General features: G+C 48.9%; 2 protein-coding genes across 2 annotated transcripts; both read right to left on the bottom strand.

The window, feature by feature from the left end:
• Window positions 1-1259: 1259 nt before the first annotated feature.
• bmerb1 (bMERB domain containing 1) lies at window positions 1260-14403 on the bottom strand. The gene is made up of 6 exons (XM_088936448.1): window positions 14037-14403; window positions 8405-8531; window positions 6355-6428; window positions 4788-4902; window positions 3980-4062; window positions 1260-3296 (listed from the first exon to the last, which is right to left on the bottom strand). Exons 1-6 carry the CDS (start codon window positions 14122-14124, stop codon window positions 3178-3180), a joined length of 606 nt encoding a protein of 201 aa, XP_088792574.1. The 5' UTR covers window positions 14125-14403; the 3' UTR covers window positions 1260-3177.
• A 1385-nt stretch (window positions 14404-15788) lies between these two features.
• Window positions 15789-22442, bottom strand: mpv17l (MPV17 mitochondrial membrane protein like). The gene is made up of 4 exons (XM_088936437.1): window positions 21173-22442; window positions 19384-19454; window positions 18443-18472; window positions 15789-17412 (listed from the first exon to the last, which is right to left on the bottom strand). Exons 1-4 carry the CDS (start codon window positions 21474-21476, stop codon window positions 17248-17250), a joined length of 570 nt encoding a protein of 189 aa, XP_088792563.1. The 5' UTR covers window positions 21477-22442; the 3' UTR covers window positions 15789-17247.
• Between the last annotated feature and the right edge of the window lie 995 nt (window positions 22443-23437).

Raw genomic sequence — 23437 nt, 5'->3', positions numbered from 1 at the left:
ATGTAGTAGCTAAGTTACTTCGGTATCTCTGTACCTCTTCTCCTACTGATTTTTTTTTTATTTACCCCCTTGTTGGTTTGCCTTCGTGAGCTTCTTTCCTTCAAGTTGGAAGCTAGATTTGAGCCTTTTCTGAAAGGAGACCTCTTTCACTTTTTTTTTAAAGCACCACCTGCTGTGGGTTCCGAGTGAAGGGGCTGGAGATTATTTTGCGAGAGCTGGTTTTCTTGGCAGTGGAGTGTTCTTCTGTTAGGCTCGTCTTGATCGTCGGGCTCCAGAACGACCTGAGAATGTTAAGTGGATTCTTAGCAGTTCCTTTCGTGTCTGTCATTTATTACATAGCACACAAAAAAACGACTTAAAGACTGGAAAAAGTAAAGAGCTTTTTGGAAAACTGTGAAAGTTTTAATGACAACTTTTAATTAGTTTTCTTATCAGAAATCTCTTTTCTTTTAAGCAAAGGCCAGCAAAATGCACAGAATAAATGTTAATGCTGTGCTCGTATGTAAAGCTATTATTATCAACTTATTGATAGCTAAAATCTGTTAACTTGGTCCCTTTAAAAGAAAATAGCCATCATAATCGGTATGATATGATTTCTCCCAGAAGCCTTGTATTGCAGTTACAACTTAAATTCAGGGTAAAAACAAACTACTTTTTTTTTTTAATCGGTAAATCGCTTCAATACCCGTATATGCACATTTGCATAATTTTGGTTTCTTTGGATTTTTAAAAATTTCTGCGTGGTGGTTTAGATTTAAAAAGAAGGTACTACTTGAATGATATTAGTAAAAAATAATGATGCTCAATTGGGAGGGCCTGCTGTCCAGTGTGCTGGTGCGTTTTTCCGGTGGTGCTTTCCAGAGTGTTTAGCTTTGTCCGTGGGGGGGGTGTGGGATCTGGGGGAAGAAGGCCCGGCTGGTCGTGCTTGTCTCCCGGCCGCTGGAATGCCACATGCATGCAGGCGATCCGTTCTTTTCCCTTGGTTTGGTTATGGCTCTCCTCAGCAGAACTCCCGTTTTCATCTGGCCCCCTTCCAGACTGCGTTCTCGTGGACGGTTTCGTGTCCAGCGAGCTGAACGCCCCTCGTTTTTTGTTGCTGCTTTCGTAATTTTGTGTGCTGCTTGGTTTGTTTTTTTTTCCCGTTTGTTTGTTAGCCTTCTCCCTTTTCAGTTTCTTCCATTGCGTAGGTGAGAAGTGACAGTTTCATTTTGTGAAGGGACCAAATGATTTATGTTAATAAATCTCACAACAAGCATAACTCTCGTGTCCTGTAATGTTTAATAATATATTTACTTTACATTTTTGCAGGTGCTATTGCTACACTTTTTAATTAACAGTTGTACTGTTTACAATGACTCTATTTAAACATACAGACACCTAAATGTTGAATGGTTTTGGTAATCTACAGTGTTGTGAAGATTCAACTTATTGGAATTTCCCCTTTTTGGGAAATGTCATACAGGTCAAAGAAAGTGAGTACTTTGGAACTAAGAGTGGAAGTTTTTTAAAGATATTTTAAATCACACTTTCCCCCCCCCCCCAAAAGCAACTGTTCATTTTCCACTGATGAAAAGTCAACATCATAAAAAAGCTGGTGACCGGTTTAGGATACTGGAGACATTACAGATATAAGAACACTGTAAACCTAAAATGCCTTTTGGTTCATTCTTTTACAATGGTATAATGGTAAAACTTCTTCCAAGCAAACTGATAACTATTTTTAACAAGGCTTACGACTTTTGTGTTAGTCTTGTGCCAGACTGAAGCTATTGAACTGGGCAGTTTGAAAAGCTAGTTCTAATTCTAACGTTTCAACAAGAGAAAGTTGAGGTACTGACATTAGCTATTGCTCTCTTCTCAAGTGAGTGTTTTTCTTTCTTTGTGGATCAAAGTTTTGTTTCAGTACCCTGTAGTAGCCCTGGGGTTCTGTACCAATGGTTTTAATGTAGGTATTTAAAATTGCGTGCTTCCATTTTCTAAATCATTCCCTAGGGTAATTATTCCTTTTCTATATAGATTATGCCAGTTTAAGATAGACATTTTTCAATTGTGTGAAGTAAAATTGGAGGACCGTGTCAGTAGCTACCTTCTGACATGAAGAGCTATTGCTTGCAACAAGGGTTGCACAGTTCAAGACTTATATGACATTAAACATAGCAGCGAGCATTGGAGAAAAGCTGCCTGTATGTCCTATAAAAATAGAGCCTGTTGTTGCAGGTTTTTGAGCACTAAAGACACAAACCTTTTTTTTCAGGCAAGTTGAAACAGTGGGGGGAAAATGCTGAAAACTGTTCTGTGTCCTATTTCATTTTGGAATCATGCCTACCCTGCCTCTACGGAGGTTTAGAGATATGAACTCCTAAGCTCTATCCCTCCTTTCCACAGTAGAGAGAGGTCCATCAAGTTGTCTTTTTATAAATGCATGCTTCAGAGATGCATCCGTTTCCCGCTAGAATACTGAGATAAACAGCATCTAGTTGGAAAACTTAGCTTGTGTGCTGTGTAGGAATGATTTGTAAGCTGTCTAAATGCCCATAGAAAATACCTTGATTGTAGTGGAATTGTACAGGTACCCTCTCCTTGTCTCACAGTACAGTTGCAGGCATTGTGAGCAGTGATGTGCCTGCGGTCCCCTAGTGTTACTTTTCTCATTTTCAAGCTTGCAGAACATCCAGATTCTTAAATTACAGCTGCAGTCATTACTGTTTCTGCAGGCCTGCTGTGTTGCAGACTTTGTTGTTCTAGTCTGCACCATAGTGCTCCTGTGAGGTTTTATATATAGGGCTAGGGTGCGTGTTATTTTCTCCTCTCCACTGATCTGTTATAGGGGAACACTGCTAATTTGACAACAATGCTTCTGAATTGGTTTTTGCCTTTTTTTTTAAAAAAAAAAGAAATGCAACCAACCCTTATTTATTTGATTACTTAATAAGCCAGCTTCTACTTTGGATTGTAATTTACACTGCATATAGTAATTCCTCCGTCGGAAGCACTGGGAATTTTCAGTTTAACCTTTCTGGGGAGAGCTGGGTTATTACTGGTGTTCCCTGTCCTGTGGGTAAGAGTTGCCCTAGGTGAGAGGGACTGCAGGGGGAGCTGAGGAGTTAGGGGTGTTCAGACATCCCCGTGGTGTCCTGGGCCTGCACCTCGGTACCGTGGTCTTGGGGGTCGTCATGGTTACATGATGGAACACTGGGTGGCTCCACAGCAGTCTTTGATCATGGCGACCCCAGACTTGGCGATGGAGGGCTTGTCAGGGGGTGGCTCGGGGGCAGCTCTCTTCTGCTTGGGTGGACCTACAAGACAAGGGAAGGGAAGAGCTGGTGAGCGGAACTTCCAAAGCATACAGTACATCCATGTGCCCTTTTCTTCCGAGGAGATCATGTAACCTTTTTAAAATGCCGGAGGGCAGATGATGGGAGCAGAGTTCTCAAACCCCTGCTTGACGAGTCGGCATGCTTTTCCCTTTGGGAACATGCAACCGTTTCGAATATAATTAGTCCTTTACGTTGGCAGCTGGTTCCCTCCTGGTAGCCTGATCTCGGAAGCCGAGCACGTCTGGAGCTGTAAGTGGTGTTGGTGGACCCGCGGGTGAGACTGCAACAATTTCCCAACCAATTCCCAAATATGGTGACTGGGAGCACTGTGCTGTAGGAGGTTCTGTGCTTTGGGTGAGACCTTAAACTAAGGTCCTGACCACGTGGTCCTTATTGTTCAAGACCCATTGTACTGTTCATAAGAGTAGGGGTGTATATCCCAATCTTCCAGCTAAATTCCACCCTGTGCTTCAATCTGTTCTTTATAAAGTTCCTGCTTAATTCAACTGCTGAAGCAGTTTCTCATCTTTCTTCCTGACCCGTGGATGTGTGGCTCCTTGCATAGGAGAGTCTTCCTCATCCATTAGGGTAAAAAGCACTATTTGAATTGGTAGTAAGGTTTATTTGAATAGCCGAGAGAAGAACTGCAGCTCAGTACTCACCCTCAGTTACTTTTGTCAGTTTCTCCAGGGGTATGAGTTTCAGCCGTAGGAAGTCGTCCATCTCCTTGTCTTCCTCGCGCTCCCTGTGTGCAGAGTGGCGTGTGGTTAGCATTGACCCCGGGAAACCGATCGATTATCACAGCCATTCCCCCACGTCTCCAAACCACCCTGCCTGACTCCGCACAGAGCTGCAGCTGGCTCTGTACCTGGGGCTAATCCGGGCCTCGCATACCCCTGTGAGCAAACCAGGAGCACATATCTTATGAGTCAGCCCCACCTGTCCACAAAATAAAAACATGAGTGTCCGCCTTTCACTCGCAACAATATGATCCCAAGGATGTCTTTTGCTTCTTTAACTAATTCTTGCTGAAATGGCTGCTGTTGAGCCTGGTTTCCTTTAGAATGCCATTACATCCGAGATCTGCAACGCTTCTCCTGGAAAGCCCTGTGGGTTTTGCAATCAGTCTTTGAATGATCAATGAGCAGGAATCTGGAAAGCAGGTTATCTCCTCGATTAAAAAAAACAAATATTGATCCAATTAAGATATTCAGAGCTCTGCTGGAACACAAACTCAGAAGAGACTGGCTCTCCAAGCCCAAAGTTAAAGAGCTCTGTGATTATATCCTAAGAAAAATATTACAATATTGATTAAATCATTATCAACATAAACCTGCAATTCCCTTGGAGCCAGGAAGGTATTAAGGGAAAAAACACTTCCTTAACCTTTTCTATCCTTTTTTTACCTGAGAAGTGCAGTAAATAAACTCCTCACCCCCCCCCCCCCAGCAGTCTCCAGAGTTTAACTACCTCAATCTCTCCACCTCTGCGTCATCCACCAGGAAATCCCTTTTCTGCACCAGCTTGTGGATTTTCAGGATCAATTCCTCCTCCTTCTGTCTGTGCCTCTTGGTCTTCTCCTTATCTGGAAGGACAAGGTGTGCAGTGGGGCTAGTGGCTGTGCTGGGGTGCCAGCCTGCACCTCAACTTTATCCTTAAGACCCCCACCCTGCAGATTTGGTTTGGTCAGTTCGGGGAATGAAAGGAGAGGAAATTTCTTTAAAATACCTTTGAAAAAGTGTTGCTATGGGTTTTTTGTTTAAAAGTGTTTTTTTGCCATTGTTTGAATACCTGCTGTGTGATCTATATAATCTGTCTCCATCGAGCTCTGTCATGCAGGCTCGGGATATTGCACTGGGGAAAAGCAGCATTGTGCATGGCTGTGTTTGAGTGGGCTGGGGTGTAATGGCTACTAGATCTTCACTAGAGTTTGCTGAGCAGCACTTCTGCCATTGTAAATCCCCACTGAACATGGCAATATTTATTTGCTCATTGTATAAAAATACGTGAAAATTCTTTAAATGCTAAGCCTAAAGCATTTTATCAGCTTTAAATTTCATTAGGAAAGCGAACATTTTCCATAGGGAAAAATCTCTTGCTTTTATTTGGGGTGGGGAAAAAAGAACTGGGCCTTTGTTTTTTTTTTATTGTATCTTCACCAATCGAGTCACTGTTTTAGTTTTGCATCTCCTCCATTACACGCTGAAGGAGGAGGGGGATGAGAGAGTTCAAGGAGCTGCATTAGAAAACATGAGCGATCAGATGGATTACCAAAAAAGCAAATTCAGCATTTTCCCTATAAAGCAATAAAAACCCAAGGGACACTGATTTGCAGTCGGTGTTTTGTTTTTTTTTTTTGCAAGCAAATACAACAATTAATCTGGGCTTGTGGAGCACTTGAGTGCTGCAGACACAGTGTGCAGCTGGATTGCTGGTTACTGTAGCCATGACAGTGAATGCTCTGCTGCTATCTCGATCCTGAATTTTAAAATAATTGATTTATTCAGAGAAGACCGTCTTTTGGCAGGTTTCCGTGTCCAGAATTCAGTGTTAAAACATTAACTCGATAAATCAGTTTGTTTTGGGGTTTTTTAAAGTTAACATACCAAAGCAACAGTATGTCCATGTGTGTGTTTAAGGTCACTGTGGGTGCTCTGTAGTGACCCCAAGATAATATCGGTAAGATTTATGAATATTTCCTGCTCGGTTTCCTTCAGATGTGCAGCCTGAAGATTCCACGTGTTGTTCGCCAATGTTGCAACGAGTGGAAACACCCCAAGACCCTGTTTAACAGTAGGGGTCGACTGTGCTCCTTCATTGTTGCCACCGTCTCCTTGGAACAAATCAGTCAATCCATCAATCAGTTTCGTTTTACAGAGCAAGCCCTCCATGGTGGAGGCTCCCTCGAACTGCTCTGTGACAAGGGGGTCACATCGCAACAGGGAATTCACGTTCTGAAAATCAGCCCATCGTTTTCAAGACCCTAAACTGCTTGAAAATGGCCTCACGAGAAGGACTCACGTGCCTGCGCTCTTACCTGGCACTGCCGCGATCTGCCTCAGCTCCTGCTTGAGGCTCATGATGTCTTTGCACAGCTGGATGTCGTCCATCCTGCACCGAGAGAGGAGAAAACAACACAGGGCTCAGTAGGCAGGAGGCTGGACGGCAGGCAGGCTCCAGCTTTGCTCCATGGTGAGTGTCTGGTGTCTGAACTACTGTACTGATAGAAATGGAGTGTTGTCTGTGACGGACAAGAAAAGTGACTTGCTTTTGCTTGCTAAGATTTCTGACCGTACCCGTGCTACTCTAACAGGCTGTTACAAACCATTTCGTAGTGATGATTCATGGTAAACCACTGGCGTGATAATTGCAGAGTTTGCTACACGGAGATCTTGCATACCAGGGGGAACCGATAGATTATATGGCTGGGAAAATTAATTTCAATGCATAAAATGTAACAAAAAAGGGCACTCCAGTGTGCCCCCTACAATCCTGTCAAACTGAAAAAGAATGAGGCCCAGTCACATTAAAATATACTGGTGCACACCCTATCAGCCACCAACCTCTCGCACGCAAGCCAGTGTCGAAGGGGTGAAAGAAGGGCCATGAACTGCTGCCGTTTGCTTTCTCTGAGTAAAAGCTGTTGAGAGGTTTCTTTTCTCAACATACTTTGGTGACGTCCTGTGGAAGATGTGCTATATATCCTTTTGAGCCGACAGATGAGGAATTAAAATACCAGAGCCATACAACCCCCCCGGCCCTTTAAAAGGAGCAGGTGGTTATTACCGAGAGTCCCACTCTTCCCCCAATCCGATCTTCACCCGATCTCATTTCCCATTTGGCTCCTCTGTACCTTCCGCACAGGAGCTGTCAGTTCTGGCTCTGCCGGATCGCCAGCATGCTGGGAATTTAATTTCGCTGTGATAAATCACGGGCCGATGACTCATCTCCTGAGTCTCACCACTCACTTTCCTCTCCTTTTCCATCCCCCACCCCCAACGTCTTTCCTCATCGTCAGCTTCCACAGGAGAAAAACAATCCCGCATGACTAGATCTGCAATAAAGAGTGCCTAGAAATCTGCACTTTTAGGTTTCTTAGAACGGAAAAGGGTGGAAAATCGATCCCCTCTTACGTGACAAAAGATGTGCCAGGGGGCTTGCATGTGTAACTGTTTAATGAAGAAGTTAAGGACATGCCGTTTATCTCTGGGACAAGTGTTCAACTCCTCAACGCTTGATAACAGGAGGGCTTCTCAAGGTGTTGATCAGTAAAACAATTGCTCTTTGAGACGGGTGGGGGGGGGGGGGGGGGGGTCACTGCCGTTTTTCCTCGGAGAAATCGCGTCCCGTTAACGAGCACCCGTTACAAGGCAAGGGCTCTGGTTTTCTGTGGCCTTCTGCTGCTATGAGAAATCTCACAAGAGAGAGACGAAGAAAGAGGGAGGCCGTAAGGGACAAGCCGTGAAATAAGATGCTGAGAAGAGTGACTACCAGCTCTACGTTTCTCGGTCTGGTCACTGCAATAGCTCTGAGAGGCCGGACCAGGCTCTGTGTTAGAGCTGGGAGCAGGGAGGCTCTGGCCGAGTTTCTGTGTGTCTGGGGCTTCGTTTCCAGTGTGAAGAAGAACTCCATTGCACTAGCCAGAATGCTCCCAGCCAACACACACACTCTTTATTCCTGCTCTGTGTTCAAGAACTACCGTGTATCCGTGTTCAAAAGTCTCTTTCTCCTTTCTGACAGCCACAGAGGTTGGTCGTGTTGGGAGGGAGGTTTCATTTTCCTCTGCTTGTCTTGGCTTCATCTGAATTCTCAAAGGCAGGCAGCTCCAGCACGAGAGTGAGCGATCGCAATTGTGCTGCTGTCAGGGCTCCAACTCCTGTTATGGCTGTCAGAGCAACGCGCTCACAGATTCCTACCACCTGCTCCCTCTACACACACAGACACGCACACGCACACGCACATGCACACAGGCACACACAGTGACCCAGCTTGCCCGCTTCAGAGAGACAGCAGACGCGACAGGCGAAAGACAGAACTACGTGCTCATGACGCTCCGCTAAACCGATGTTTGTAAGCCGAGCGCTCACATGAACCGCAGCTCGGACTCCCGCCGGACCAGAACCTCCCGGAGCCGCTGGATCCGGGCCATCTCCACCTCGATCTCGTCTGGGGACATGGAGCTCTCGGCCATGGACACCACGTCCGGCGGGGGCACTGTGTGGAGAGGGAGAGGGAGAGAACGGGATACTGCTCAGCGCTTCTCTGCAACCTCTGTAACCACATTGAGCGGCCAGGTGCACGGTTACAGAGACATCGCACTCTTAGACACATGAAACTGCCAGCTCTCCTCTGGATACAGAGAGATGCTTTACTTTTACTGTACTGCATCACTGACTGCCATGACTGAGGTCTCCAGTCACTCTGTCTTTATTTAGCCTCTCCTCTCTGCTCTTTCGTGTATTGGAACGTGTTGATTTCCCAACAGCTCACACTACTGCGGTATGGTCTGGCCCATGGGCCATTTCTTCTCCTTCCAATGGTTTTACCTGCCCAGCCTTGACTTGTAATGACTGCTCTGGTTGAATTTCTAGGAAAGGAGATTCTGTTGCACATTGCTGCTGAATAACAGCCCAATTACTCAGAGGGCTGTGCTACTAATGAGCCTTGGACATCAATACGAATTACTTTACATTGCTGCTGGCTTTATCACAACCACCAGAAGTACATATGAAATTAGTCTCCTGTTTTTGTCCCCCGAAGCAGGCCTGTGTTCTAGACTCTCCTTTACCCCACAGTGCTATTGGAACACTCCTGGGATGCCTAATTTATAGGACCTTGTTCTGTTGGTTTATAAAAACACTTACAGGGAAAGAAAGTCAGCAGTGCCTTGAAGGAACATAAATTATTTGTCAGTTCTTTGAGCGCGGCCTTCCTAATGAGCAAATCTGAAGCAATGTAGACTAGTGTTTACTTTTGAGGGAAGATGAACCAGCAGACTCTAGTGATGTGCCAGACCATAAAAGGGTTCGAGCGGTCAGAAGGCCACAGTTGCAGTGTGGCCTAGTGGCTACAGTTGAAGGAGGTGAAACGCATAATAACAAAGATATTCTTTCATTGTTCTTTTGCAAGGACCTGTAGCTCGCTTCTGCTCCTTGTTGCAGCCCAGCATCATGACTCTGACCCAGTGAGCCCACTGCGGCCCGGCATCATGACTCTGACCCAGTGAGCCCACTGCAGCCCGGCATCATGACTCTGACCCAGTGAGCCCACTGCAGCCCGGCATCATGACTCTGACCCAGTGAGCACACTGCAGCTCGGCACCCTGACTCTGACCCAGTGAGCACACTGCAGCTCAGCACCCTGACTGACCCAGTGAGCCCACTGCAGCCCGGCATCGTGATGCTATCCTATTGAGCATGCTCTCTACGTCTCATAAAGTGATGCAGTGCCGACTACACAATCCCAAACCATCTCTCCAAAAGAGTGTGCTGCCCTGCCCATACCCAGCCTGCCTTTAATGCAGTGTAAATAGATCTGCCTGCTTCTGGACTTCATTAATATTTCACCAAGCGAACGATCAGGACTTGCCGCCCTGACCTCTACAGCCCATGCATGGCTGTTACTGATTTCCACAGAACAGGGCTGCTTCGCCCTTCTATGGCATAGCTGCTGCAACACACGTGAGTTCGGGACGAGCGCCCTGCTGCACTAACATGGTGACTCTCAAAAGAAGCAAAGCCTCCTTGTACATACAGTTACATGTGTGTTTATCCATGTTTTCTGCATCCTTCAGGGACTATTGTCAATGTAGTGTCTAAGGCTTCGCCTCTCTGCTGAAACGCACTGAGGCGTGCAGGTGTCATGGAGCTGTTTTTTTCAGAAACGTATCTCCGGTGTTTAATTCGCGTGTCTCTGGTGGATTCGTTTTCAGCCTCCCGAGCTGAGCAGGGGGAGGTGTTGAAATTTGCTGGCTGTCGCATCTTGTATGCAAATCTCTTCCTCCTCGTTTGCTTATTTCAGCTGCCAGTTGGCCAGCACTTAGGACACAGATCCAAGGAGCGCGAGAAAAGATGCTGGCGTGCTTCAGCAATGTGGAGAGTGGCGAATTTGTGCATATGATAACACAAATAACAGGCGCAGGCTCGTGGCATATCCCATTTATAATCTTAAAACGTGTAATGCGGTTATGACGGTGGCATATGATGAAAACAATGCACTTTTATTCCTGTAACTTAACATGCTGTAATGGAAGTCAGTAAATCAAGATTTCCCCTGATGCGCTGTTATTTAATCTACATTCAGTTATTAAGTGCTCTGTATAAAGCGAGCCTCTCTTGTGTCTGCTGAGCAACGATGCCAGTAACCGCACGCAGCTCTTCTGTCACCACATACTGAGTTCATGGGCACTAGATCTTGGCTGGGGTGGACAGATCAGTGGGCACCAACTTTCACGCCGGTGAGGTCAGGCAGGCTACGCTTGAGAAGTTAAGAACCTAGTGAGGTTTTAGATATTTTGAGCATGCAGGTGTATACGCTCTGAACCCACAGCAGTCCAAAAGCCCTGCGCGCAAAGATTCTCAGACCCATATGCTTCCTCGGCACTGCGCCACTTCTCCGCACTGTAACAGCTCAGAAGAAGGGAGCCCGTTGCAGTTAATGCTGCCTCTGAGAGGCCCTGTGGCATCAAAATAATTCCTTGCCTGCTCACCAACAGGGAAGTGTTGCATTTAGCAATGTGGAAGAAAATGTGCAGGATAAACTGGATCTTGCACTTTTCAGACAGGGTGGGTGGGGAGGGACAGCAAGGAAAGATACTGGGTCTAATAAGGAACCTTATTACTTGAGAATGTCATCTGGTTCCTTACTGTGAGTCAGACCCCTGTCTACTGTGATACCGGGCTCTCCTGGCAGTTTGTTGCAGGTTCCCAGTGGGACTTCACTGTGCTTACTTGCCACCTTTCCCTTAGTCTCCTCTGCACCTTAGTTCTCCCTATTCGAGGAATGAGTACTGGATAAATGTGCTCTGGGAGAAGGACGGGTGTGTCTGTCTCAGTGAGATGAGAACCTGCGTGTGTATTACATGCCGTAGGAAGACCACCCAAAGGCACAAAAAGAAATCCATTTCAGCAGCAGCTCCAAGACCCGCCATTGTCACAGCGCAAGCTTTATAAAGCAACCACTGGAGCTGAGATTACGTTTCATGATAAGTGCTTGGGGACAATGGTGCAGTGCACGTCCAGCACTGACCCTCTGGGAATGATGGGAGTGATCAGCACCTAGTTCCCAAATGGCCTCATAATCTTTTTTTTATGGCAGCCCATCAAACCCGCAAACAAAAAGAAATACCAACTCCCCAAAAAAAACTTGTACAGGACAAATCCTGCAGGTATTAGTGGAGGGCAGTGCTTCAGGCATGCACACAACTGGCAGCAGTTAAACACACTCAAACAGCTGTGGCTCTCTTCCCCAGAGTGCCTGAATCCTTCCTGAATTATGGATGCCCTGCAGCAGCTTCTCCGGGCTGCTGTGGTACAAGGCGAAGCCTGCACTGAGCCCGATCGAAGGCCGGTGTCTGTTCCAGGCCGCCTTGCTCAGACCTTTTCTTAGCTTATGACTGCATGGCAGCCAAATCACGCCACCACAGCCTCCCCAGTGATGTTCACATCTAACACAAGGTTGATTTAGACTGAAGAGGAAGAGTACTCAAATTCTGGAGCCACTTAAGACTAAAACGCCCTAATAGTCTATTAAATAGTCATACTAGTTCTAAGGGTGATGAAGTTAGCTGTTTGAGCGGCATTATCTTGGATGAAGGTGAGCTGAGAATAGCAGACATGACGAGTGGTGTAATGGAACTGTCCTTCATGGAGCAAATTATTTGCAACCATTTGAAATCCAGTATAGATCACAACTACCGTTTCTGTTTTCGAGGCATGTAAATTCCACAGCGTGCAGGGACATGGTTACATCAGGAGGGTCCAGAGGGGACTGACCCACAGCTGAAACACAGCGGCTTTTCTGCCTCACGAGCTGGAATATCTGGCGCTCGTTCTATGGGACACTTTGTGCCATTTGGTGGAGAGCGTGATATCGGGTGAAAGAAAGGGGCTCATTTGAAAAGGACGGGAGAAAAAGGGGGGGTAGTATTGGTGCCTCACAGCTCTGGGGTCCTGGGTTCAAATTCATTATCAGGTACCTTCTGTGTGGAGTTTGATGTCCTCCAGAACTCAGCAAAGGTTTTCTCGGAGTGCCCCGGTTTCCTGCCGCATTCCAGCCGCAGGTGGGCCAGGTTCATTAACATCGCGAAGTTTATGCTTAGCGGGACTAAGTTGCTTTCTGAAGAAGGACGTAGGAATGTGACAAGGTAAAGGGTGATGAGCACAGTCCACAACATTGATCTGTTATTGCTACTTTCAAAGCTGTTGCTACTCTTGCTCCCGAGAGCTCCTGACTCACGAGGAACCGAAATGCCCTGCAGCAGCAGGTCCGGCTTTCAATAAAGCTCTAAGCACCGAGAGCCCGGCTCAGAGGGCTACAGCTGCTGCAGAAGACAGGAAGGGGGTACACAGCACCGTCAATAAGATCAACAGCAAAAGATCTTTTTTGTGTCCGCAAGAATGTGTCTTGGATCAGTGCGGTACGAGCTGAAGGACTGCAGGTGATGCGGCCCGGGCACCGTGAGCAAGTTTAAGGGACAATTCATCACAATCACCCCAAGACTCTGATCAACACCAGCCCAGGCACCGCTGTGCTTGCAGGTGAACGGCTGTATCACAGTGCCATCTCTTGGCTGTCGCCCCATTTTCCTGCGGCCATTCTGTGAAACTACTCCCTCAGTGTTGTCCCCTCTGCTGGAACGCATGACTTTTTACCCACAGGTAATCAAAGAAGCAGGCGGGCCTGTTCCTTGTGCGTCCGTGTCTTCTCATTAATCATAGGCTGCTCCGTGAGGCAGAGCCTGTGCAAGTGCCCTGTTCGATTACATCAACCAGCGAAGCCCTGGCAGGGCTCATCGGCACAGTGGGGCAGAGCAGCGCCAGAACCCGCTATAAATAGCAGGAAGCCCTGTCCCTTCCTTCTCGCGACCTGGATTTGCTCCTTCCAAGCTCCTGGCTCTCTCGTGATGTGACGTTCTATGTACCTACAAACCAGTTTGGTTTAAGGAGTGTCAGTGACCCAATAAGAAAAAATCACTATAACCCATCACTAACCCAACCGAGTGCTTGTTATTTCAACTGAATCCCTGAACTCGCGACGGGAATTATTAGTCCTTTATATGATGAACGAGCTGCTCGACAAACTGATACCAGGGAGTTAATAGATCGATAAGCGGGTGGGGATGGCCTCTCTTACACAGCACAGGGCGAGAATTTCGACAGCCAGGCGCAGGACGGGCAGCGGGCAGCTGGGAGAGAACAGCGCTGCTCAGCGTGGGGAAACCCGCGCTGCTGGACTACTCTTGAGTGGAGTGGGAGCGGGACACGCGGTGCTGCTGAGATGTTTCGGCAGACCTGCCACAGCCCCGCCAGCCGAGCCAGCCGTGGCCCGCCCGTACACACAAACCCATCCGAGAGGCAGGGCTTCTCTCCGTTCTCGCAAGCAACGTCGTTGATTGACATGAGATGAATGTGCTTGAGTGTTCGTACAGATCCTTCACACCCCTCGGGCACCCCCCTGTCCCGTCCCCCCCCCCGGCGCTGGAACAATAAAGACACACACCTCTGTCCGCCTTCCACTCCGTGTCTTGGACAGCGCCGTAGCTCCTCGGCGTCCGTTCCTTCTCCGCGATCGCCTTTTTAAAATCCATCGCCGCTGCCGCCGCTGCAGAAGCTCTGCTGGCTCCCCGATTTCAGTTAGCCTCGCCTCCCCCTCCTTCCTTCCCCCGGCGCACTCGCTCTGTCGGCGTGTGGATTTCGCTGCTGGCTTTTTGTTCTGACTGTTAGCACTTTCCCCCGCTTCCAGGCTTCCGCGGCTCCGCGGTGCTCAGCGTCTCCATTCTCCGCCGGGCTGGTGCTCGGCTGACGTGAGCGCTCCGGGAAGGATGCAGCGAGCATGCGCACTACGGACCGGAGGCGAGGAGGAGGAGGAGGTGGGTACCACCGGGAGGGCTGTGTACAGCAACGGAACCTGATGTCAGCTTTCTGGCTGCGAAATCATTTCTTCAGTGATTGGTCGATGAAAGCCGTCTGTGAGATGTAGAATCAATTTAGATTGTTTTGGGAGGGGGTAATTATTTGCTAGGAAATGCAGCAAACTGTGTGCCTCAGGTGCCAGAAGTGGGCACCACTGCTTTCGGCTCATCGCCCGCGCAGTCGGCATTTCGACATGATCCAGCTCTGGTTCCGAAGCGCCAAGGTTACCTCCCGCAGTACACAAGAGTGCACGTGTTCACACGTGCGCACGAGTCTGTCCAAAGAGAGGAGGACAAGAGGACAGCTGGAGCCCGGCCATCGCGGCCCCGTGCCGAGAGAGGTCTGCGCCTCTGCGGGGCACAGCTGCGGGCCCGGGCAGAGAGAGGCCACGCTGCACGTCGGACAGCAGATGGTGCGGGCTGTGCTGACCTGCGCCGGGCGGAGAGGAGCTGGGAGGGCACTGCCAGGACTGGCTGCCAGGCAGGATGTCAGCGGGACGGGAAACACATTGGTCCCTGAGCAACAGGCCTTACTGGACACAAGCGGCCACGTGATTGCAGCACGCAGCAGGAGAAAACCTCCTTCTGATCTCATTTTCACATCATGCTTAAAAAATAACCGAAGGGGCTTTCTTTTTTGGGGCGTGTGAAGTGCCTGTAAAATTCTCCGAGCAAGGGTGCATCACGTGAAGGGCGAGCCCATCGACAGCCCATCAGAAAAGGGGGCTGTTTCCCCCCAGATCGCAGGAGGCAGGAGGGATGGGAAGAGCCTGGCACAGGGGGGTTAAAGAGAACAGAAAGCACAGCCAGCTGCTCTCCTGCCTTTCTCCATGACCCGAGCCCCGGCGCTCGGTGGACGCAGAGCCTTCACGTGGACAGACTGACCGCAGCAAGCACAACCTGCTCGGCCTGTCTGCACTGAACTGATCATTTCCAGACTTACAGCTGCGCCACATTTCACTCGATCGAGTCTCCTTGTGAACTTAATTTACACCACATCGATGCCAGCTGTTGAGCGGATCGGAGCCTCACTCTGCTAATCTCAAACTCTTAAAACTGTGCAACTCCCTATTTTAAGGAACCAATCACAACACGAAATAATCCTGCAAAAACGTGACTCCATTAAACAAGCCTGAGAAATGACACCTTTATTGAGCAACATTCCCTCTTGCATAGATACAGAAAAGGTGGGTAGCTGCGTCAGCATGCGTAGGCTGCAAAGGAACAAGTAATAGGTTTATTCCATGCTGAAAAAAAGAAGAAAGAGAACACAACGTTTCGGCCGTGGAGCCTTCTTCAGGTGTGAGCTTCACACCTGAAGAAGGCTCCACGGCCGAAACGTTGTGTTCTCTTTCTTCTTTTTTTCAGCATGGAATAAACCTATTACTTGTTCCTTTGTAGATTCAGAAAAGCACAGCAAACACAACAGATCAGAGGACTAAGGCGCACATTCAACACTTCAGTAGAATAATACTGAATGGACTAAAGCAACAGACAACAAAACTGTTACTTTTTTAATGTTTTGTTGCACGGAAAAGAGAAACGTTAGCTCCTGGCAGCTTTGTTTTAAATAATAAACACTAACATGGCCCGTTTAATAACAGACTTCAGTTTTAAAATTCCAGCATATAAAGTGCAAAACAATAAAATCCCATTTCCATGTCCCAAATTATGCAAATTTAAACATGAAACTACTAGTATTGTCCACACATACACAAATGTTTGAAATTCTCATTATTAGTGACACACTTGTTATATTAACATATATTTCTAATTCATCAATCATAATACATTAAAAATTGATCATACAAATCACACAAAACCATACATGTTCTTACAGTAGCTTTTAAAATGTACCTGCAAGTTACAGGTAGCTATAGCACCTTGCCTGTAGAAAGATATTTCTGAACTTGTGCGATTTTCCCCAGAAGCCCCCGGCTGATGATTTCACTGGAATAATGAGCCACTTCGAGGTCACATGATCCCCTGCTCTGGGTCGCGACCCTTTGTGCTCCACAGGTGGGCCGACTCGAACGGTGTGCGTATCCTGAATGAAATACAGGCGCCGGAGCCCCTTGGCTGCTGCGTGTGATTTTATCCCCCCCCCCCCCCCCCCGCAATCTTTCAACAGCTTATTGGGCGCTGACGACGACCGGCCCTCAGCCCATGGACAGCACTGTGCAGTTTGGACAGCGACCCCGAAGCACCGCTGAGACTTGCGACTCTGTCCCATACGCGTCCCCTCAGCACAGGCAGCATCGACGGCAAAGACGCTGCACAACCCCAGCAGGAGAGAGGGGAAAACCCCAAGAGCTTGACCCCCTTCACGGGAGCACTCACTCGCTCCAGCGTACACACCTGCCCGGCGCCGATTGTGCAACACCACAAAAGAGAAAGTATTAATAGTTATGAAATGAACACGTTACACAGTACAAAACTTTTGGTTTGTTCTCAAGTATGTTTACGCAACATACCCTTCTATTCAAGTATGAGGTCTCTGATCCAGTTTAGCCTCCCTCACGTTTGGAGAGACAGAGGCACCAGGTTCTGGAGGGACTCTGTGCTCAGACACGCCGGCAGGCTGGTACGATGGTCTACTCATTTTATCTCTTTTCCCCGCCAACAGAATTGACAACCAGTCAGGAGGGAGAGAGAGATCGGCTGCCCTCCCTTGAACGTGTGTCTGCTGAAGTGAGACCCAGGGGGCTGCTCCCTGGGAGACACCCCCGGCTGGCTGAGGCGTCTCAGCGCTGCTGCTTCTGCTCGGGTCCTCTGCAGGCGCTCGGAGCCGCCGGGGGCTCACTTCTGCTGGCCGGCGCCGGGTGCCGTCAGCCAGGCCCAGGCGGCTGCGGCCGTGCCGTCCCCGCTGTGGCGCGAGAAGCAGAGGAAGGTGGCCCACAGGAAGGCGCAGCAGCCCGTGAAGGTGGTGCGGAGGTACAGGGGGACCAGCAGAAAGTTCAGCAGCTGGAAAGAGAGACGGGTGTCAGGAGGGAGAGGGAGGTGTAGGGAGGCGGAGGATGAGGGAAGGAGGTGTAGGGAGGTGTAGGAAGAGGGAGGGGTAGGGAGGTGGAGGGTGGAGGGAGGGAGGGAAATGGAGGGAGAGGGAGGTGGAGGGAGGGAGGCGGAGGGAGAGGGAGGTGTAGGGAGGTGTAGGAAGAGGGAGGGATAGGGGTAGGGGGAGGGAGAGGGAGGCGGAGGGAGGCGGAGGATGAGGGAAGGAGGTGTAGGGAGGTGTAGGAAGAGGGAGGGGTAGGGAGGCGGAGGGTGGAGGGAGGGAGGGAAATGGAGGGAGAGGGAGGTGGAGGGAGGGAGGCGGAGGGAGAGGGAGGTGTAGGGAGAGGGAGGGGTAGGGGTAGGGGGAGGGAGAGGGAGGCGGAGGGTGGAGGGAAGGAGGGAAATGGAGGGAGAGGGAGGTGGAGGGAGGGAGGCGGAGGGAGAGGGAGGTGTAGGGAGGCGGAGGGAGAGGGAGGAAGGCGGAGGGAGACACATGACCCAGTGAAGGATCTGTACAGAAGCCACAGTTCTCAAATGGTCTTACTCCTGGTATCCACAGACTCGAGCAGGCACACAGACTCACGCGGTTCTTTTGTGTTTTTACTGATACATTTCAGGAGCAGCAACTTGCTTTCTTTAAACCTCAGAAGATCTTCCAGTATAGGCTTAGTGCATCTGTCCTAATGAAAGAACGATCTTGTCTCAGGAAATCAGAGAAGTCGGAACTTCTGAACTGAAACAGTCGCAAGTGCTTCTCCGAGCCAGCGGTGTTTCCTGTAAATCCCCTCATGCAGGGGTGTGAATGCAATCCCATGTTTCTTTTGCTCTTTAGATCTCTCTGATTTCCAGATAAATTATGCTTTAGAACAGGTATGTTGTAAACACAAACAAAAGTCAGAATTAGAAAAGTAATACAAGGGGTTTGCAAGAGGAGGATGTTAATGTACCCAGAAAGTAACACGGAGGTACAGATACTATTCAAGTGAGAAAGTTTTTTTACCTGAACGAATGGCCAGTACATGAGTCCAGTCTGAAATAAATCGGACAAAACATCAGTACATTAGCTTCAATCCGCATTCTTTTGTAATTTTTCAGTAGAAACAGTCCCGGAGACTGGAGAACAGAACTCTTTTTAAAGAGGAATGAAAAATGTAATGTAAGTTTACTGCACTCGGAAGCACACTGCTGCCCTTAAGGAGAAAAAAAAAATAATGCGGTATCTTGTAATTGCAAGAAAACGATCTCATTGTTACAACATAGTACATTATCATGTGAGGCTGAGATCGCAGTGGTCATTTGAGTGTGAACAACCTATGACGGATAGATACTTTATTGATCCCGTGAAGCACCTGGAGGTTGCCGAGAGCTCAGCTGGAGCTGTGGGTTTAGTGTTGTGACAGTGTCCGGCGCTGCAGAATGAGCACAGACTGACTTCCCCACTGTGGTTTAATGGCAATGAACTGTCACACTTTGTACCTAATGTGAACACCATCACAACCATGAGGACATGTACACTTATCCTTAAACCAGCACCACTGTGCCATGCTATCGATTCCACTGCTTTGAACTGAGAATGATCATTCTAGATAGTTATTGTATGGCAGTTGTGCCTCTGCGTGATTAACGTTTGCGAGAATGTATTGTCTCGTAATTAGGAGATCGTATATTCTCGCGTACTTTATAATGTACTATCTGCTAATATCGAGCTCATTTTAATGTCATTTAGAGATAGTCCATGCGATATATTTTTCCCTTGATGGCAGAAAGGCGCTTCTGCGCTAAAATGTGAACACAGCGCGGAAGAAAGTGTCTCCTTGCACATTTGCTCTTATTGGCGTGTTTGCTCATTAGGCAGAGGTTAACACACGCGAGGACTGTGGGGGGTGATTGATTGAAAAACAATATCAGACTGTCACTTTCTCGTTCTCTCCGCGGTCATACCTTGTAGGTATTCAGGAATTTTTCCCTCCAGTCCTGCAGTACGTCGTCTTTTCCATCGAGGAGACTCACTCCTGACCCACAAAGCATATCAAATGTCAGCCATTGTCTATACAGGTTATCTATTGACATACAAAATTCGCACACTAAATACAGCCTGCACACGCCTCCCCATAACAGCCAACCATTTTCCTTTTGTTTTCAGTAAGTAGATCGCGAGTTCAGGTGTCGGTGACATTTCCTGGGGAAAACCTGCTATACTAGTGGGTACGTACAACTGGGCTCTCCACTGGCGCCCTCCAGTGGCCCCTATAACACCAAGCACGGCGCTACCTTGTCCCACAATCCGAGGATGCCGAGATAGAACAGGATTTTAAAGTTGCCCCTGAAACTAGAGTAAATAAACGTGATCACTGAGCACCAAACTCTCCCAATAATGATTATCACGTGGGGCCCGACAGCGAATTCTTTATCAGCACGTAGAGGCGAGACCGCGTACCTGTGTGCAGAGGTCGCTGGTATACAGCGCAGACAAACAATGATCACTCAATCACTGGAGTTCTTAGCACTAGTGGTTAAGTGATCATTACCAGTGATTGACACAAACCAGCAGATACTGGGAGAAGCTGTTAGCCGAGTTGGAATGAAAACCCGTCGACACACTGGACTCCCGGGACCAGGACGGCCCATGCCTATTGAGAACCCTGATCCCCGAGAACTCCAGCCCAGTGAGGCTTTCTGGTGTCCTGGTTCTGCAGGCAGAACACCTGTAACGCACTGCCTCAGTGAGTAGAGCTCTGGTCCTTGACGGTTCAATTCACGGCTGTTCCCAGTCAGACTGCCTGCATGATGGATCCGTGATCTAATTATGTCAGTAGTTGAAACCGTTACAGGTCTTTAGAACCGACTGTCTGAGCACTGACCCGCCGGGCCTGGGTCCAAACCTGTCCTGACCCAAACTCAGATGGCAGAATTCCCCAGACGGAGGTTTCAGACAGGTTACCGCAAACCTTTGTACTTTGTACAGGTCAGACCGACTGTGTTTTATATGCTATAATGAACTGGTGCTAAATGCTAAGATATTTATACATAAGATATATTTTAAAGTAGAAAAATAATTGTTGTCCGAAATCTGTTCGATGTGTGAAACACTCCAATTGCTATCTGAGAGTCCGCTTGAGAATTTCTGTTTAACTTGAGACCTACAAAACAGTGACCTTTATTCTCCCAGTTAGCCACGGGTTTTGTGTCTTTGCTGTAAACGACACACTGTGACCTTTCTCCTCTGACAAAAGGATTTCCACGACCCCAGAAGTTTGCAGACAAACAAAGCAGCGTTTCACCTGTCAGAGGTGACCTGTAGCATTGCAAAACCGGGCGGCAGCTGTTGATTAAAGGGCTACTGTCCGTGCCGCAGATAACATCTGCCTTGTTCCCCGAGAGACATTCCAGATTTGACATCAGCTGAAGTACGCTACACAGTACTGAGGTACGCTACACAGTATTATGGTATAGTAAATGGCAAATCGCAACTCGGGACGTCAGCTGTCAAAACAGAAACGTGCTCATGTTCTAAATGCATCTCAAATCGCGGAAGAGTCCTACAGGGAGCCGAAGCTAGATGCGGTTCTCTGTGGAGTTGGTCCCCCTATCCCAGCGCAGTACCCCGGACGAGCTTGCGTAATTAAATTTGGCCGCTACTGCCTTCCAGCGTAGTCGCAGTCTTTCCTTCGGGAGAGCCGCCGCGCCGGCCCGCCTGCGGGGGGGTTTCGGTCCCATCCGAGCCCGTTACCTGTGTAGAACACGCTGGTGGCGACCGGCGAGGCGACCGTCTGGTCCAGCAGCAGCTTCCGCAGGACCATGCGCGCGGACCGGCCGGGAAAGCGCCGCTCCAGAGCGCGCATCCACAGGTAGTTGAAGTTGCCATGGAAACTGAAAGCCACGACGGCCACGTTCCGGGTCCGCCGCCAGTCCAGCCCGTCCCGGTGGGTCAGGCACTGGTGTACAAGGTCGCCGCCGGCGAACAGGCAGCCGTACAGGGTCACGTTGGTGATCCACGGGAACCTCTTAGCTTGCAGTAAGAAAGCCTTCCTCATTTCACACACACACACACACCAACCCCCCCTCCCCCAAAAATAAAAATCAAACCTGAAAGAATTGTTAAAAACACACGAAACTGCAAGCTGCCGTAGCAAGGAAAACTAATCTCCCCTTTCCCTTTAAGAGGATTTGGAGATGAAGCGATGTTTCACTGTTATGTCGAATGAATTAAATCCAACCAAATGCGATTTAAAAAATTCCATTGCTTTCAAAGCTGGGATCTGATCTGCCGGTGCCTCCCACCCGAAGATCTAAGAAAGATCTTAAAAATAAAAATTCAGTCCCCAGACTGCGATGTGGATCCGCTGCTGTCTGAAGCCGGCTTTACCCTGACGTTAAACGTGAAACTACCAGCACGTCGCAGCCCGGAGTCGGAGACAGACGGGGTCTGTGCGGTCTCCCGGCCGGCTTCTGCAAAGTGGAATTAACACACACACACACAAAAAAGAGCTCTGCGTGCGCAGCAGCTCCCGAGCAGCGCGTGACGGGGGCGGTGACGCCTCCCCGGCTCGTGCTGTCCCGCCGGGTCCGAGCCGAGCCGAGCTCGCTGCAGCGTGACCGGGGACCGACAGCAGGAGGGGTTAGGGGCAGGACACGCCAGTCCGGCCGCTCCCACGACACAATCCGGGGCTACCCTGTCCGAAACGACTGCGGAACCGCGATCCTCCTCACAGCAGACACTGAATATGTCGGGATGCGTGCGAGCGGCAGACTTCACATTTAAACGGCTGTAGCAGGCTGGGGGGAAACTCTCTCACGGCGCACCTGTACGGCACGGCGCCTTGCCACTGCGATCGGAGACCCCCTACCTTCAGGCAAACCAGATCACAGAGCCGTCTGCCCGGGGGAACTTGCTCTGGGTCACACTGAGCCGCTAGCCGATCCCGATCCCTCGTGTCCCAAACCCCCCGTCCCTTTCCTCGGGGGCCTGTCCCGGGCTGCCCTCGACGACACACGACCCACAGCACATCCCACTCACAACAACAAGCCTGGAGCAACCGGTGACAAAGTCACAGCTGAGACAGCGGACCGGTCAGGGAATCAGAGCAGACAGTTCCTTGATCCAATACTGCTGCCATCTTCTGGAAATCTCCGCCTCGGGCCCGCTGGGAGTGTTCAGCACAGCCAAGGGTGTGATCGGCTCCGCATTTGATAATATTTATACAGTGGATAGCGGTTATACAGTAGATGTGTTCAGGTGGGGAGCTGCGTCAGATTGCGTAGGCTGCAAAGGAACAAGTAACAGGTTTATTCCCTGCTGAAAAACAGAAAGAAAACACAACGTTTCGGCCGTGGAGCCTGGAAGAAGACTCCCGAAGAAGGCTCCACTGCCGAAACGTTGTTTTCCTTCTTCTTTTTTTTTTCCAGCATGTTATACAGTAGATATTCGTTATACAGTGATCTGCTCCGTTTCTGCCCCCAGCAGTCTGCACTGTGTAAGGGACTGTTGTTTTCCCTGGGGGCCGCGCAGGAAAGAGTTAAGCGCCGGGAGGGAGAGTCTCTTCGTGTAAATGGCTGTTTATTGTAAATGTCCCGTTTATTGTCCATGTCTGAAGACTTCCGTTCTGTGTTAATGGTATTTGTTTTGCTTTTGGCAACACCGATTTTACCCATTGGTCATGCCAGTACAGCATCTTGGATTGAACTGCGTCGCACCGAATCGAACTGAACTGAGAGAAAGAAAGAAAAAAAACATTCTTCCCTAAATTCAGAAATCTAATCCCAGAGTTCCCACACCTGCCAGAATCACAACGGGTCCCAATCCTACTGGGAGAGGGAGGAGGGAACTCAGTTGAACTGGCAGCCCAGTATGTGATCTCCTGTCACAGCCTGAGGAACAGTGAGTCTGTCTCCCAATAATGCTCCAGCCGCCTACAGAATATGTCAATATTGTATAATATGTCTTTGTTGTAAATGTCTGTAATATGTCTGTAGATTTTATTTTACTTCTATTTTT

The sequence above is a fragment of the Atractosteus spatula genome, chromosome 18 (assembly GCF_055471065.1).
Source record: "Atractosteus spatula isolate fAtrSpa1 chromosome 18, fAtrSpa1.hap1, whole genome shotgun sequence".
Taxonomy (NCBI): Eukaryota; Metazoa; Chordata; class Actinopteri; order Semionotiformes; family Lepisosteidae; genus Atractosteus; species Atractosteus spatula.
The sequence above is the reverse complement of the archived record's forward strand: the minus strand, read 5'-3'. Positions and strand labels throughout refer to the sequence as shown.